General features: G+C 40.4%; 1 protein-coding gene across 1 annotated transcript in view; it reads right to left on the reverse strand.

The window, feature by feature from the left end:
• The window catches only part of aass (aminoadipate-semialdehyde synthase), a 100,053-nt gene that overhangs the window by 27,936 nt on the left and 57,567 nt on the right, over positions 1-14,550 (reverse strand). Inside the window, exons 9-10 of the mRNA XM_085413173.1 lie at positions 11,298-11,446; positions 8,816-8,938 (exon numbers count right to left, since the gene is read on the reverse strand). Coding sequence (XP_085269299.1) covers positions 8,816-8,938; positions 11,298-11,446 — 272 coding nt within the window. The remainder of the gene's footprint in view (positions 1-8,815; positions 8,939-11,297; positions 11,447-14,550) is intronic.

Raw genomic sequence — 14,550 nt, forward strand, 5'->3', positions numbered from 1 at the left:
TAAAGGGATAAAATTTTGTTTAAAAAGATCCTGATAAGCGTCTGTGATTTGAATACCCAAATAGGTGAATGAGGAGTGTTCCAGTCTAAACTGAAAGGCTGAGTAGTCAGCTTCCTTCGCCAGACTGTTAATAGGGAACAGTGTGCTTTTAGCCAGGTTCAATCTGTATGGAAGAAATATAGTATCATCAGAATTCAAATATTTTTAGACATTGGATTTATAACACTGAATTTTTATCCTCCAAATTTCTCTGCAAAAATATTCACCTGCAAAAATTCACCTGCAAAAATTCACCTGCAAAAATTCACCTGCAAAAAATCCACCTGCAAAAATTCAATTGCAAAAGTGATGAACTTGAAAGACCCAAGCCAGAGCAATCAGGATGTGGATGGGGTAAGGTACTGACATGCTACAACTTTATAGTTGTTAAATTCTGGGTACAAGTATACATACCCATCTTGTACATGTTTTTTAATATTATTATTATCCTACCCAATTACATGTTTCTTTTAATCAGAGTATGCTGTTTTAATGACTTTACAATATCACTTACATTGTGTTCCTTACATTTTCCCTAATTGTATGTTATATTAATCCTATATTTCCGTTTTAATATTTCTAATGTTTGCCTTGTTTTCTTCACTGTCTGGTCTGCCTCTGTCTCACCTGTATGGATGCATTTACATCTAAATGTCCCCAACAAAGGATGTTTTAATTCACCACTATTCCAGTGAAACACGAGTCTCCCATCTTCCTCCTACCGGTCTCGAGTTTTTGTTCACCAAAGCACACACCAACTTCATACTGACGGACAGATCACTGCCCTTTTGCCGCCTTGTCTGACCGTGTTTTGTGGCTTTGGTTCACTTCACCTCACTCTTCCCCATTCTTGTCATTAAATCAGGCCGTTCTGCAACCATGGCAGCCATTCACTCTATGGCTTTATTAATGGTGTATTTTACCCCTTCACCAAAGGCCGTTCTTGTTTACAACATTATATTTGCAGTGTTCATCTATCTATCAATATCTGCGGAGTATTTTTTTTTTAACGAGTATCCTATTTTCCAAAGCACAGCATGTAAAGGGTAGCTCGGTTAGCAGGATGCTAGCATGTAGCGCTTAGTGAGACACGCCTCAGACGAGTTGAGCAAAGACCCCGTCTGTGTACTTTATACGTGAGCAACGGATTTAAATAAAATTAACGTTTCAAAAGACAAACTTGAAGATAAAAAACAATATACAGTGGGGCAAAAAAGTATTTAGTCAGCCACCAATTGTGCAAGTTCCCCCACTTAAAATGATGACAAAGGTCAGTAATTTGCACCAGAGGTACACTTCAACTGTGAGAGACAGAATGTGAAAAAAAAATCCATGAATTCACATGGTAGGATTTGTAAAGAATTTATTCGTAAATCAGGGTGGAAAATAAGTATTTGGTCACCTCAAACAAGGAAAATCTCTGGCTCTCACAGACCTGTAACGTCTTCTGTAAGAAGCTTTTCTGTCCCCCACTCGTTACCTGTATGAATGGCACCTGTTTGAACTCATCATCTGTATAAAAGACACCTGTCCACAGCCTCAAACAGTCAGACTCCAAACTCCGCCATGGCCAAGACCAAAGAGCTTTCGAAGGACACCAGGAAAAGTATTGTAGACCTGCACCAGACTGGGAAGAGTGAATCTACAATAGGCAAGCAGCTTGGTGTGAAAAAATCAACTGTGGGAGCAATCATCAGAAAATGGAAGACATACAAGACCACTGATAATCTCCCTCGATCTGGGGCTCCACGCAAGATCTCATCCCGTGGGGTCAAAATGATCATGAGAACGGTGAGCAAAGATCCCAGAACCACACGGGGGGACCTGGTGAATGACCTGCAGAGAGCTGGGACCAAAGTAACAAAGGTCACCATCAGTAACACACTACAACGGCAGGGAATCAAATCCCGCAGTGCCAGACGTGTTCCGCTGCTGAAGCCAGTGCATGTCCAGGCCCGTCTGAAGTTTGCCAGAGAGCACATGGATGATACAGCAGAGGATTGGGAGAATGTCATGTGGTCAGATGAAACCAAAGTAGAACTTTTTGGTATAAACTCAACTCGTCGTGTTTGGAGGAAGAAGAATACTGAGTTGCATCCCAAGAACACCATACCTACTGTGAAGCATGGGGGTGGAAACATCATGCTATGGGGCTGTTTTTCTGCCAAGGGGACAGGACGACTGATCCGTGTTAAGGACAGAATGAATGGGGCCATGTATCATGAGATTTTGAGCCAAAACCTCCTTCCATCAGTGAGAACTTTGAAGATGAAACGAGGCTGGGTCTTCCAACATGACAATGATCCAAAACACACCGCCCGGGCAACAAAGGAGTGGCTCCGTAAGAAGCATTTGAAAGTCCTGGAGTGGCCTAGCCAGTCTCCAGACCTCAACCCCATAGAAAATCTGTGGCGGGAGTTGAAAGTCCGTGTTGCTCGGCGACAGCCCCAAAACATCACTGCTCTCGAGAAGATCTGCATGGAGGAATGGGTCAAAATACCAGCTACTGTGTGTGCAAACCTGGTAAAGACCTATAGTAAACGTTTGACCTCTGTTATTGCCAACAAAGGTTATGTTACAAAGTATTGAGTTGTATTTTTGTTATTGACCAAATACTTATTTTCCACCCTGATTTACGAATAAATTCTTTACAAATCCTACCATGTGGATTCATGGATTTTTTTTCCACATTCTGTCTCTCACAGTTGAAGTGTACCTCTGGTGCAAATTACTGACCTCTGTCATCATTTTAGGTGGGGGAACTTGCACAATCGGTGGCTGACTAAATATTTTTTTGCCCCACTGTACTTACCGGAGAATCGCCAGGGTTTGCCGCTTCCATCTTGCTGCTCCTAAATTCAAAACTGCCTCTGCAGACAGGCAGGGGAGGCGTGGAAATTGTCTTTGAGTTAGTCAAACGTTTTCCTTAGTTCGAGTAGATGATAAAATAAAATAAAAATAAATGGGATTTTAAGTAGGACTAGGCGTTCTGTAATGATCTCTATTTAGGAGAAAAACTTAATCACTCACCTTTAAACAGCTCTCTTTTAGGAGACACACTGCTGGCTAACGGTGTCATGTGATCAAACAGCATAATTTAATTGGCTGAGAGCCGCTCGACTCGATCTAGTGCTGATTGCTCTGGCTTGGATCATTCAAGCTCATCACTTTTGCAGGTGAATTTTTGCAGGTGAATTTTTGCAGGTGAATATTTTTGCAGGGAAATTTGGAGGATAAAAGTTTAGTGTTATAAATTCAATGTCTAAAAATACTTGAATTCTGATGATACTATATTTCTTCCATAAATCTGTAACCAGACAGGCGGCCAAAGGATCCAATGAGGTCCAGAGGTGAAGGAATTGATGCCTCCGGATCTGTAATATACAGAAGGAGATCGTCTGCATACAAGGAGCACTTATGAATAGTGTTTCCCCTAGTGATCCCCCTTATTATGGGGTCTGTTCTCAATGCTGCCGCCAGCGGCTCTATTGACAGATTGAATAGCAGGGGGCTTAAGGAGCATCCCTGGCGGGTGCCTCTATGTAAGGAAAAGTATTCTGAAATAGTGTTATTGGTGCGGACTGAAGACAGGGGTGCTGAGTACAGAGTCCTGATCCATGAAATAAAATTAGAACCGACGCCAAATTTTTTCAAAACGGAGAACAAATATTGCCAATCCACACAGTCAAAAGTCTTCTCGGCATCTAGTGAGACTATTAGTGATCAACTGAATGGTCAGAATATAGGATATTTAACAGCCGTCTGATATTGAAATATGACTGGCGGTTCACTATAAAGCCTGTTTGGTCCTCATGTATAATAGAAGGTACTACCTTCTCAATACAAAGTGCAAGAGCTTTTGTGAGGATCTTATAATCCACATTCAGTAGACTAATGGGGCGATAGGATCCACATTTTTGAGGATCCTTGTCTTTTTTGAGTATTACAGAGATTGTGGCTTGGGACAGAGTTTGTGGCAATGTGCTTGTTGCCTGAATTTCTGAAAAAACCTCAGACAGTAAAGAAACAAACTTGTCGGCAAAGCGTTTATAGAAATCACACAAGAAGCCACCTGGGCCCAGTGCCTTGCCATTTTGCAAAGAATTAACTGCCTGCAATATTTCCGCTGAGGTAATAGGTCTTTCCAGCAGCTCACGTTGGTCTGGGTTAATAGTGGGAGTATCTATGTTCCTCAAGAAGGAAACCAAGTCAGCCTCTGAATAATCAGTGCGGGAAGTAAATGGTAAATGGTAAATGGCCTGCATTTGTATAGCGCTTTTCTAGTCCCTAAGGACCCCAAAGCGCTTCACACTACATTCAGTCATTCACCCATTCACACACACATTCACACACTGGCGATGGCAAGCTACGTTGTAGCCACAGCTGCCCTGGGGCGCACTGACAGAGGCGAGGCTGCCGGACACTGGCGCCACCGGGCCCTCTGACCACCACCAGTAGGCAAACATGGGGTTAGTATCTTGCCAAGGATATTTGGCATGCAGCCAGGAGGCAGCCTGGGATCGAACCACCGACCTTCTGATTAGTGGCTGACCTGCTCTGCCACTTGAGCTACAGCCACCCCAGAGATCCTGATAAAATAGCTTGAAAGCAGCATTAATTCCGTCAGGGTGTGTTACCACCTGACCGGAGTCTAACTGTATGTTGGGTATAGATTGAGCTGTGGCGGATTGACAAAGCTGATGCGAAAGATATCTACTTGCTTTTTCACCATGCTGGTATACATGATGTCTTGATCTAGGTAGGAGCTTCTCAGTTTCTTTAATTGAGAGAGTGTCAAATTCACACTGCAGCAGTACCTTCTGCTTGTATAAATCAGCGGTTGGACAGGTAGCATATTGTGTGTCAATGTTAGCTATGAGCTCCGTCAGCTCCCGAAGCCATTCGTTTCGCTTTTTAGTCTTATAAGACGAAAAAGAAATAATTTGGCCCCGCAGATATGCTTTTAGCGACTCCCAAATTATAGATTTTGAAACATCTGGAGTGTTATTTGTTTCTTTTTTTTTTTTCGTTTTTGTTTTTTTTTGTGTCCCGTTTGGATCTTTAGCCATCAGAATTGTTGTCTTAAGGCATAAGGCCATATTGGTCCATATTGGTCCATTTGATATAATTATGAATTTATTTTATTTTCAGTTGCTACAAACGGGACAGACATGACTGGGGGATAGGACAGGGAGAAAGAATGAAAGAAAGAGAGGGAGAGAAAGAAAACCAAAGGGGAGAAGAGACGGTGAGAAGGGGGGGAAGAAAGAAAAAACAAACAAACAAAAAAACAAAACACCTGGGTCACCTGTATGGAGAAAAAAAACAGAAGAGAAAGCAAACAACAAAGAGCAACATAATAAAAAAAACAGCACCATCACAATAAACTAGCTAGCAGTAGATATCAGTAGATACTAAATAATAAACGATATTGTGCAGCACGCAAGATAGACAGCGCACAATGTGCTTTGAGGCAGCAGCCCAGAAAGCTGTAGTCCGCGTCTGTGAATACCCGTGTGTACACCTGTGTGCATACTTGTGTGGATCAGCATGCTTGCATTCCAAAGGTTTCTCCATGTAACGATCTGCTAGGGAGTGTGGGGAGCCACAGCCCCGTCCTCCAGGGTATGAAGCAGGTATGGAGGAGATCAAAACTCCAGACATCCAGAGGCCCCCAGAACACAAGAGACCAAGGAAGACCAACAGAGGGGCAGCCGCGCCACTGTCCCAGTAAGAGCTGAGGAGAGTCCCAGATGAGGGCTCACTCAGCAGCCGCGGCGCAGAAGCCAGGGGGAGTTGCAGTGACGTGCCCGTGAGCTCCGCCGGCAGCCAGCTGTGCCTGAGTGACCGAGCCCCAGGCCAAGAGGCCGGGGGCACCCCACCTCCGAAGTGGCCCGAGCGAGCCCCAGGCTCCAGGCCCCGATAAGCGGCCGCCAAGGAGTGAGCCGGTGTGTACCTGGACGCCCACCCCCAGACACAAAGAACCACCAACGCACCGACACCTGAGGGAGTCCGCCACTGGCAGGGGAAGTGGTGATGGGTGGAGATAGGCCTCCAAACCTTGGAGGGCCTGAGGTGTCCCCAGAGAGGTGGCGTCTGATACCCAACCTGACATATAGACACAGACATACAGGCACACACAGACACAAACATCCATTCCCACCCTCATGCTCTCATATGCACTTACTCCACACTCAACCAACGAGGAGACAGACATAAAGAGACGCTGTACACACGATCACACTCCCCAAGCGTACTCTACGAACCGGGTCTAGGTACCCTTGCCCCTGGAGGGGGGAACTGCACCCAGACCCAGGTAGTGTTACCCTTTTCCCTGCGGTGGGGCGAGGCAGACCGCCCCGACTCCGCAGCAGCAGGGAGGCCCCACACCCCAGACCGCAGTCGGACAGCCAACTACTCCTGTGTTATTTGTTTCTAGAAAAAGCTCGATGTGGTGTACTATGAACTTGCAAAACTCCTCATCTGACAATAATGCTGAGTCAAATTTCCAGAACCGCTGCCTTGCTGATACATTTGGAAATGCGATATCAACCTGCACTGGTGCATGATCAGAAATTACAATTGCATTGTATTTACACATGGTGACCCTTGGGATAAGGAAATTATCCAGACGAAAATAATCAATCCTGGAATACGAATGATGCACAGGGGTGAAGAAGGAATAGTATTTTGCTAAGGGCTCAGTGATGCACAGTGGATCTGAAATGCCATAGTTTTGAAGAAATGTCTACAGCATTTAAATTCTATGTTTATCGTTTATGGACGATTTAAAATCTTCAAATCTACAATTTCACACGTGCTACACCTTAAGTTTTTGCTAATGCAATCATGCTTTTAATAATTTAAAAAATATTTCAGACTGAAAACTAAATCAAATTCAATTTCAATTACATTTTATTTAGCACCAAATCACAACAACAGTTGCTTTAAGGCGCTAAAGGGAGCAGATTTCTTGCAATGCTACTAAATTATCTGCCTGGAGAAAATCAGTCTGCTGTAGAGCTGGGCGATATAAGATTTTTTCATATCACAATATGTTTTTTTGTTTTTTTTTCATTTCAGGCGATAACGATATCTATCACGATATAAGCCAAATAACTATATTTGTAAGATTTAAATGTGCCGTTGCTCACAAGTAAAATGTGAAATAATCAGCAGCGTGTTTTGATTTAAATATTTATTTCCCATAATAAGTTCAACAGGGTAGATGTACTTAAGGAACATGAGACTTTTTCAGATAAATAAAGGCAAATATTGCAAACTACACAAAAGGCAGCCGCTAAAGCGTTTAAGTTTCAAAATAGAACAAACGAAACAGGCTACTAAATTTTCAATTCAACTTAGAAACAAAATATTAATTCAAAAAATAAATCTTAGTTTGTTTTACAGAAGAACAGACAAAATTGACTAACTTTTGTCAATATCAAATAAACTGAGAACTAAAAGGAAATTCTCGATCTCTCCTTGTTGCATAGCTTAGCTTTTCAAACAGTTTTAACAGTTACTTTAGTCTGACAAAAGCCGAATGACGAATTAGCGCTTCCAGTCAGAGATTGAGCATGCACCGGTTTATTGTATTTCCAGACTTGCTTTTGGCACAATTTACAGTGCCAAAACACTGGCTGTTGTGAAATCCGTGGTAGCTGTTTTTTGTTGGTTCATCTTCCTTGAGAGCAGGGAGTGTGGGGGCATTTCTCCTTATTTTTATTTTCCTTATGTTGCACGCCGGTTTTCCCTGGGCTGGGGTGTAACAAACGTTAACTAGTAATGACGTCATGAACTTCTTCACAAATAAAATTTTAATCATTAAAGAAAAAATTACCAATAATCATCCCACAGATGTAATATTATCTACAGCTACTCTTAGTATCATTGATGTTAAGTTACTCTTTTTCTCCAATTGATCTTTCTGAGTTAACTTCAATAATTACTTCCTCCAAACCATCAACGTGTTTTTTAGATCCCTTTAAACAGCTGCTGTGATTTGCGGTCTCTTATTTTGCACCTTGTTCATTGAAAAACCTTCAGAGCACTTTAACAGAACAGAACTGAATAGCCCTTTATTGTCAATGTACAAAGAAATTATTGGTGATCCAGACCAACTGTGCAGGAGTAAAATATAAATAGCCAGCAGCTGCTTGTCTTTGTCTCCCTGGGGTATTCAGAGCTCTAATAAAGACTGTTGTAACTGAAGACTGTTATTCATAAACTAGACTTTGTATTTGTATTATTTTGTTTTATGTGTTTTAATGTTGTATTTGATTTTTAACTTGTAACACTGTAATAATATGCCTTCCTCGCCAAGTCTCCCTTGATGTTAATCTCAAGGGATCCCTGATTAAATAAAATAAATAAATATGAGGTCTTTAGGATAAAATAAGAAAGGAGTTTTTAAAAGCCAACTCAAGTAATAAATGCATGAACCAGTTTTTCTACATCACTCTGAGATAGGATGTTAGCATGTTTTATCCATGTCCAAATGCAAGTAAACAGTCCTACAGATTTGGATAATATGTGCATTGAAAGACCTATCCTGGTCAAAAATGACTCCAACATTCCTCACACAAAGGTCTAGCAGGATACGAATGGTGAGTTATGTTAATAAACAAAGCTGAACAGAAGAATATACAGAAATCATAAAAGATGCTGCTTGATGTAAAAATTGGAGTCGTTGCCTCAATTCTGAAACCCTGATCCAAACAGAAACACAGTTGATGCTGGCACAAAGGCAAATCATGAACCGTTTGCTCTATACCTGTCATGATCAATATGCTGGTCAGCGTCATAGATGCAGAAAGGCTTATCAATGGTGGTGCATTCATTCATGAACTCTATAGAGCCTCCAGTGTCAGCAGATATGTCGCAGATGGCCAGCAGCCTGCAGGAAGACAGAAAAGAAAACACTTATGAGGGTATAGCAGGCTGTGGGGTAAGGTGATCCAAACGGGTATGTCCTACAGGGAGGAGGCCCCAGCACAGACCCGGGACACGCTGAAGAGATCTATTGGCTGGCCTGGGAAAGGTTTGATGTTTCCTCAGATAAGTGGGGTGCCTCTGCCAACTATAGATAAGCAGAAAAAAATGGCTGGATGATTTGTTTTATTATTTTAGATGTTAATTTTATTGAAGATGTCATGAGAAGTCATGAATCACAATGCTTTTGTTTGTTTTTCAGATGTTATTTTGCCATATTTTAGTAATACGTGAACAGCTTTTGTAGTAACATGTTTTCATATTTATTCTCATATTTAACATCTCAAAAAGTTGATTCAGTTCATCTACACGTAGCGTTTTCAGTGGCAAAAAATGTTTCATCGCTCATCCACATGACTTCTTTGGTCTCAGCTGATTGCAGGTTTCCCCAACCTTATAAACAGTATATTTGCATAATGACTAAAACTAGCACCACTGAAGAACAATGAGGTCAGTTTCTTGATCATTAATATACAAAATGTCATGACCATTGATCAACAATTACTGATCAAAGACAAAAACATTATCATCCTTCTGGCAGACAAGGGTAGGTACACGGTTTTGCTAAACCAGAAACTATCATGAGAAAATTTTCTTGCTGCTCGGTTACAAAAATACTTGAAACAAGACCAGGAAGTGACTAAAGGAAGAGGGTGATAGATTGTCTGAAGCAGTTAGAACAAGACAATACTACTGACCGGATGTCATTTTTTAATTAATTTATTTTATTTTTATTTTTTCTTTTATTTGGTTTTTATTTATATATAATGTATTTTTATTATTTAGTTCCAATGATACAAAAGTCTTGTGTGATGTTACGTCTGTCTCATTTATGTTCCAGTCACTGAAGCAGGGGAGGCAGTTCACAAGAGATTACAGGATGACCCCAACCTCAACAATAGGACTCCTCTCAGCACCGACCAAGTGTGTTTGCTCTTGGAACTCTGACTTCATTCCACATATTTCACAATAGTTAGTACTACAGACTAAAACATGGGTGGGCCTTTGGCTCCCCAGTTTTACCCATTGTAGCCAACTTTTACATGGAAGAATTGGAAAAGAGTGCTCTGTTATCCTACCCTGGAACACCACCAAGTCATTGGTTCAGGTATCATTATCATTTCATTATCATTTTTATTTATGAACTGAACAGAAACAGAAATACAAAATAAATAGTACCAAATAACTTATAATTTATAATATTAATACCAAATAATGGTCATACTGTATTAAATGCCAGTGAACACAAATGTGTTTTAGATGTGTCATCTGTAGGGGGACATTATTCCACAGTTTAGGCACTACAAACCCAAATGCTCGATTGCCTCTGTGAACGAGCCTACACCTTGGTATGGCTAAAAGCAAAAGATCATTTGAACTAAGAGATCTAGAAGTCGGATAAGGCTTCAACAGGTAAGACAAATACCCAGTAGCCTGTCCATTTGGAGCTTAGTAGGTCAACAATAAAATTTTAAAACCAATTCTGAAGTGAACAGGGAGCCAGTGAAGAGAGAGAGAGAGAGGCAAGCACTGGTGAAATATGTTCATGTCTTTTAGTTCACATCAGAAGACGAGCTGCAGCATTCTGGACCAACTGCAGTCTTGGATGGGAGGTCTGACTAACTCCAATATATAAGAAGTTACAATAGTCCAGCTGGGATCTAATAAAAAGGTAAAGGTATGTGGATGACACCTGAGTGAAAATCAAATCTCAGGACATACCACAATTCACTGATCACATTAACTGTGGACCAACTGCTTCCTAAGCAAAAACCCTTAGTGATTTCTCATCTGTCAGGAGTATTAGAACAGCTGAGACATATTTTCTCTAAACACCACGTCAGTCAGCTGAAACTGAAGAAGTCACTTGGATGACTGACGAAACCTTTCTCCCACTGAAAACGCTACCTCCAGATGATTTTCTTTTAAGATTTCCTTACCTGGATGATTGAACATCAAGACATTTTTCTTCTTTGTTATTGAAGAATGTGATAACTGGTTTGAAATGCGTTTGTTATTGTTTTTCATTAAACGGTTTTCAAATGTAACTTCAAACCTGAGTGCTTCTTAGTGTTAGACCAGTTGGTTAGTCTAATTTTTTTTTCTTGTTTAGTCAACTAAGAAATTAGTCGCCAGGAATATCCCTAAAAGATAAACATGCAATCGCTGTTGAGATGCAGTAGCTACCACCACAGTACTTTTATTCATTCAGTAGAAAAAGATTTCCAGCCTGTATTTGTGATTTTCCTGTGCTGCGTTCTTACTTGTGAGGAAGCTTAGGTGATCCCTCGTTGTATGCAGATGAGGATTTTTGTGGTCTCATGAGCATCTGAGCGTCCAGTCGCCTGAGGAGTCGAGGAGTGTGGGGGTCCCAATAAATACCATTGATCAGACAGGTTGTATAGGGTGCTACCTATAGTCAGGAAGAAACCACGGTCCAGTCATTCACTATGTGTTGAACTACAGTGTGTCAGCCATTCAGTAGTGCTTTTGAAATCTCAACTGTAATTTAAATCTACAACTACAATTCTGAAAAAGTTGGAATGGTGTGTAAAATACATATTACACATTTTCTACAACACAAAACAAAAAAATATAATACCCTGAACTGCATTAAATAATACACCAACAATAAACAGTAAGTCTCTCTCTTCTAAGTCCCTGCGAGTAAACAGTTTTATAATTGATAAATTTTTATTTATTTATTTATTTTTGCCGCCTGTCCCATTTGGTTCTTTTGCCATCAGAATTATTGTCTGAAGGCCAAAAAAGACGCCCAACAGATTTACTTTACCAAGTGGACCATCCTGGCCTTGCCGTATTGGTCCATTTGATTGACCTTTGTTTTTATTGTTTATTTATTTTTATTTTATTTTCACTTGTTACATACGGGGAAGACATGACTGGGGGAAAGGAAAGGGAGAAAGAATGAGAGGGAGGGAAAGAAAAACAGCGGGGAAGAGGAGCGGTGATAAAGAAAAGAAAATTGATCAATATACTGATTTAATTTGAGTTAAGGACCTGGTTATACTACAATGGGTATGTTAGTTTATATTCACGTGCAACTCATTTTTAGTATCTTGCCCAAGAATAGTTTGCCTGGGATCAAACTATCAACCTAACAATTGGTAGATGACCTGCTCCACCTTTATAGCCACAACCTGAACAGAAAGGGTGGACAATAAGTTAGTTCCACACCCGTGGAGGCCAAAAACTCAAAAATGTTCTGTGCTAGGACCAGTTCTGTTTCTGTACAACTGCTTCCTTTACACACTATCATTCAAAGGCATAGCAAATATTTTCATTGCTATGCAGATGAAATCCAGCTTTATTGATCCATGAAGCCAGATGACACACATCAATTAGGTAAACTGCAGGCATGTCCTGGATGGGACCTGAATGACCTCTAATTTCCTGCTACTAAATTCATACAAACTGAAATTATTGTATTTGACTTTAAAACATGTTGTATGACTACTTTAGGCTTGGTGTTTGATCACAACTGTTTTAATTTCATGTCACCTGTTATTTGACTGCTACCTAATGTGGAGATCAGGGAAATATTTTACTGCTACTATTCATAACCATCATTACCATTACATTAATTATCATTTCATCAAAGCATTTATTCAATAGATTACACATGTTCTTAGTTAAGATTATTACACCTATCACAGAGAGCTTCTGTCTGGTAAAAGGTCAGAAGCGTCAACGGGCGGGGTGAGGCCGAGTGCATTTTGAGGTCGAGACACACACACACACACAAACAGTAGTTAGACTCATGTTTAGATAAGAGTTCAAATAATAGTTTGCAAAACCTTTTAACTGTAAGATTATGTCTGCCTAAGGGACAGTTTGTTCCAGGAGATAAGCAAGAGTTAGAAGATTAATAGGAAGCACCTGGCCTCGAGACGGATAAGATGTCCTTTTAAATGTGTCAAAAGTCGTCAACAGAACATTTGTGGTTTTTAAACTTGTGCATGTATTGTATCTGCTTTGACACATGAGGGGGCGTCATAAATAATACCCTGATGTTATAAAAACAACTGCTTGTGTATTATTGGGCGGAGATCAATGCTGTCTGTGTGCAATGTTCATCTCCCCACGTGTGTGTTCATTAAAATCATTGTTTGACTGACTCTCCTGGACCAATTGTTGTTTTTTGTGCTCACCCTCAATATTTGAACCCGTAACACTAACTTGAGCATTGTGCCTCACGTTAGGGAGTGTGTAGTTTAGTTTTTTTGTCCGATAACTTTGGAGAAACTTAGGCACCATTTTTACTGGCCTACTATGCCTAAAGATGTGGAATAATTTTGCTGCCACTCCAATTTTAAAGCATAGAGGAAATCTGGCTTTCCCAGTCGGAGCGCCCAGACTTCAGAATAACTTGCCACTTCAGAGTCTATACAGTCTTTCAAATTGCATATTAAAACTCACTTTTAATTCAAGTTCAGTTTGAGTACCATCAGGCTTGTTTTATCTTTGTTTGCTTTGTTTACATGTTAAATATATTGTCATTGCCTCATCATGTCTCATTTTTCTGTATTTGCTTTTCTATTGTGTTTTCTTGTTCATTAAGTAATTGTGAAGCTTTGGAAAAAGGATGGTATTAGTTATACTAAAATAAAGAAAATATTAAAAACAGCATTAATTGTGAAAGATTAAAATGGTAACTATGTGCATTTTAAAACTGACCTCACATATGCTTTTTGTTTTCTCAAATTAGTACTCCACACTATGGACTGTTCTCAGTCCAGCTATGGTTCCCCTACTGCTCTGCACACACAGCAACCTGCCACAGCTCAATATTCCATCTGCTACACGTTCAGCCTCCAAAAATTATTCATCTTTTATCTAACTATCGTCCACTAGTCACTATGGTATTGACAACTGATCGCTAATATGGATAAATATTGGATAATTACTAATAGATAAACACCTCTCATAACCAATATTATTCATTCCTCCCTGAACACTGGGATTGTTCCTGAAGCACTGAAAAAGGCTTCTGTTATTCCAACTCTCAAAAAGCCTGGTGCAGACCCCAATAACTTTGATAATCTTCGCCCTATATCAAATCTCCCCTTTATTTCAAAAATTCTTGAAAAAGTTGTCGCCGCCCAGCTTCATTTACATCTCAATGACCATAATCTCTATGAACAATTTCAATCTGGTTTCCGCCCCAATCATAGCACAGAAACTGCTCTGTTAAGAATTACCAATGACCTTCTGATGGCAGCTGATTCTGGTCTCCTATCCATTCTCATCCTTCTTGATCTTAGTGCGGCATTTGATACCATTTCTCACAATATTCTCCTGAACCGGTTAGCTTCCATCGGTATTAGTCATACCCCACTTACCTGGTTTACCTCCTATCTCTCAGACCGCACTCAGTTTATCCAACTTAAATCCCATTCTTCAACTCTCTATCCTGTTTCTGCTGGTGTGCCCCAGGGTTCAGTATTGGGGCCTCTTTTATTCATTATTTATATGCTTCCTCTTGGTTATATATTC

Source organism: Rhamphochromis longiceps, linkage group LG7 (assembly GCF_057381845.1).
Source record: "Rhamphochromis longiceps isolate RC_006_pf linkage group LG7, R_longiceps_female_GT1.1, whole genome shotgun sequence".
Classification (NCBI taxonomy): domain Eukaryota; kingdom Metazoa; phylum Chordata; class Actinopteri; order Cichliformes; family Cichlidae; genus Rhamphochromis; species Rhamphochromis longiceps.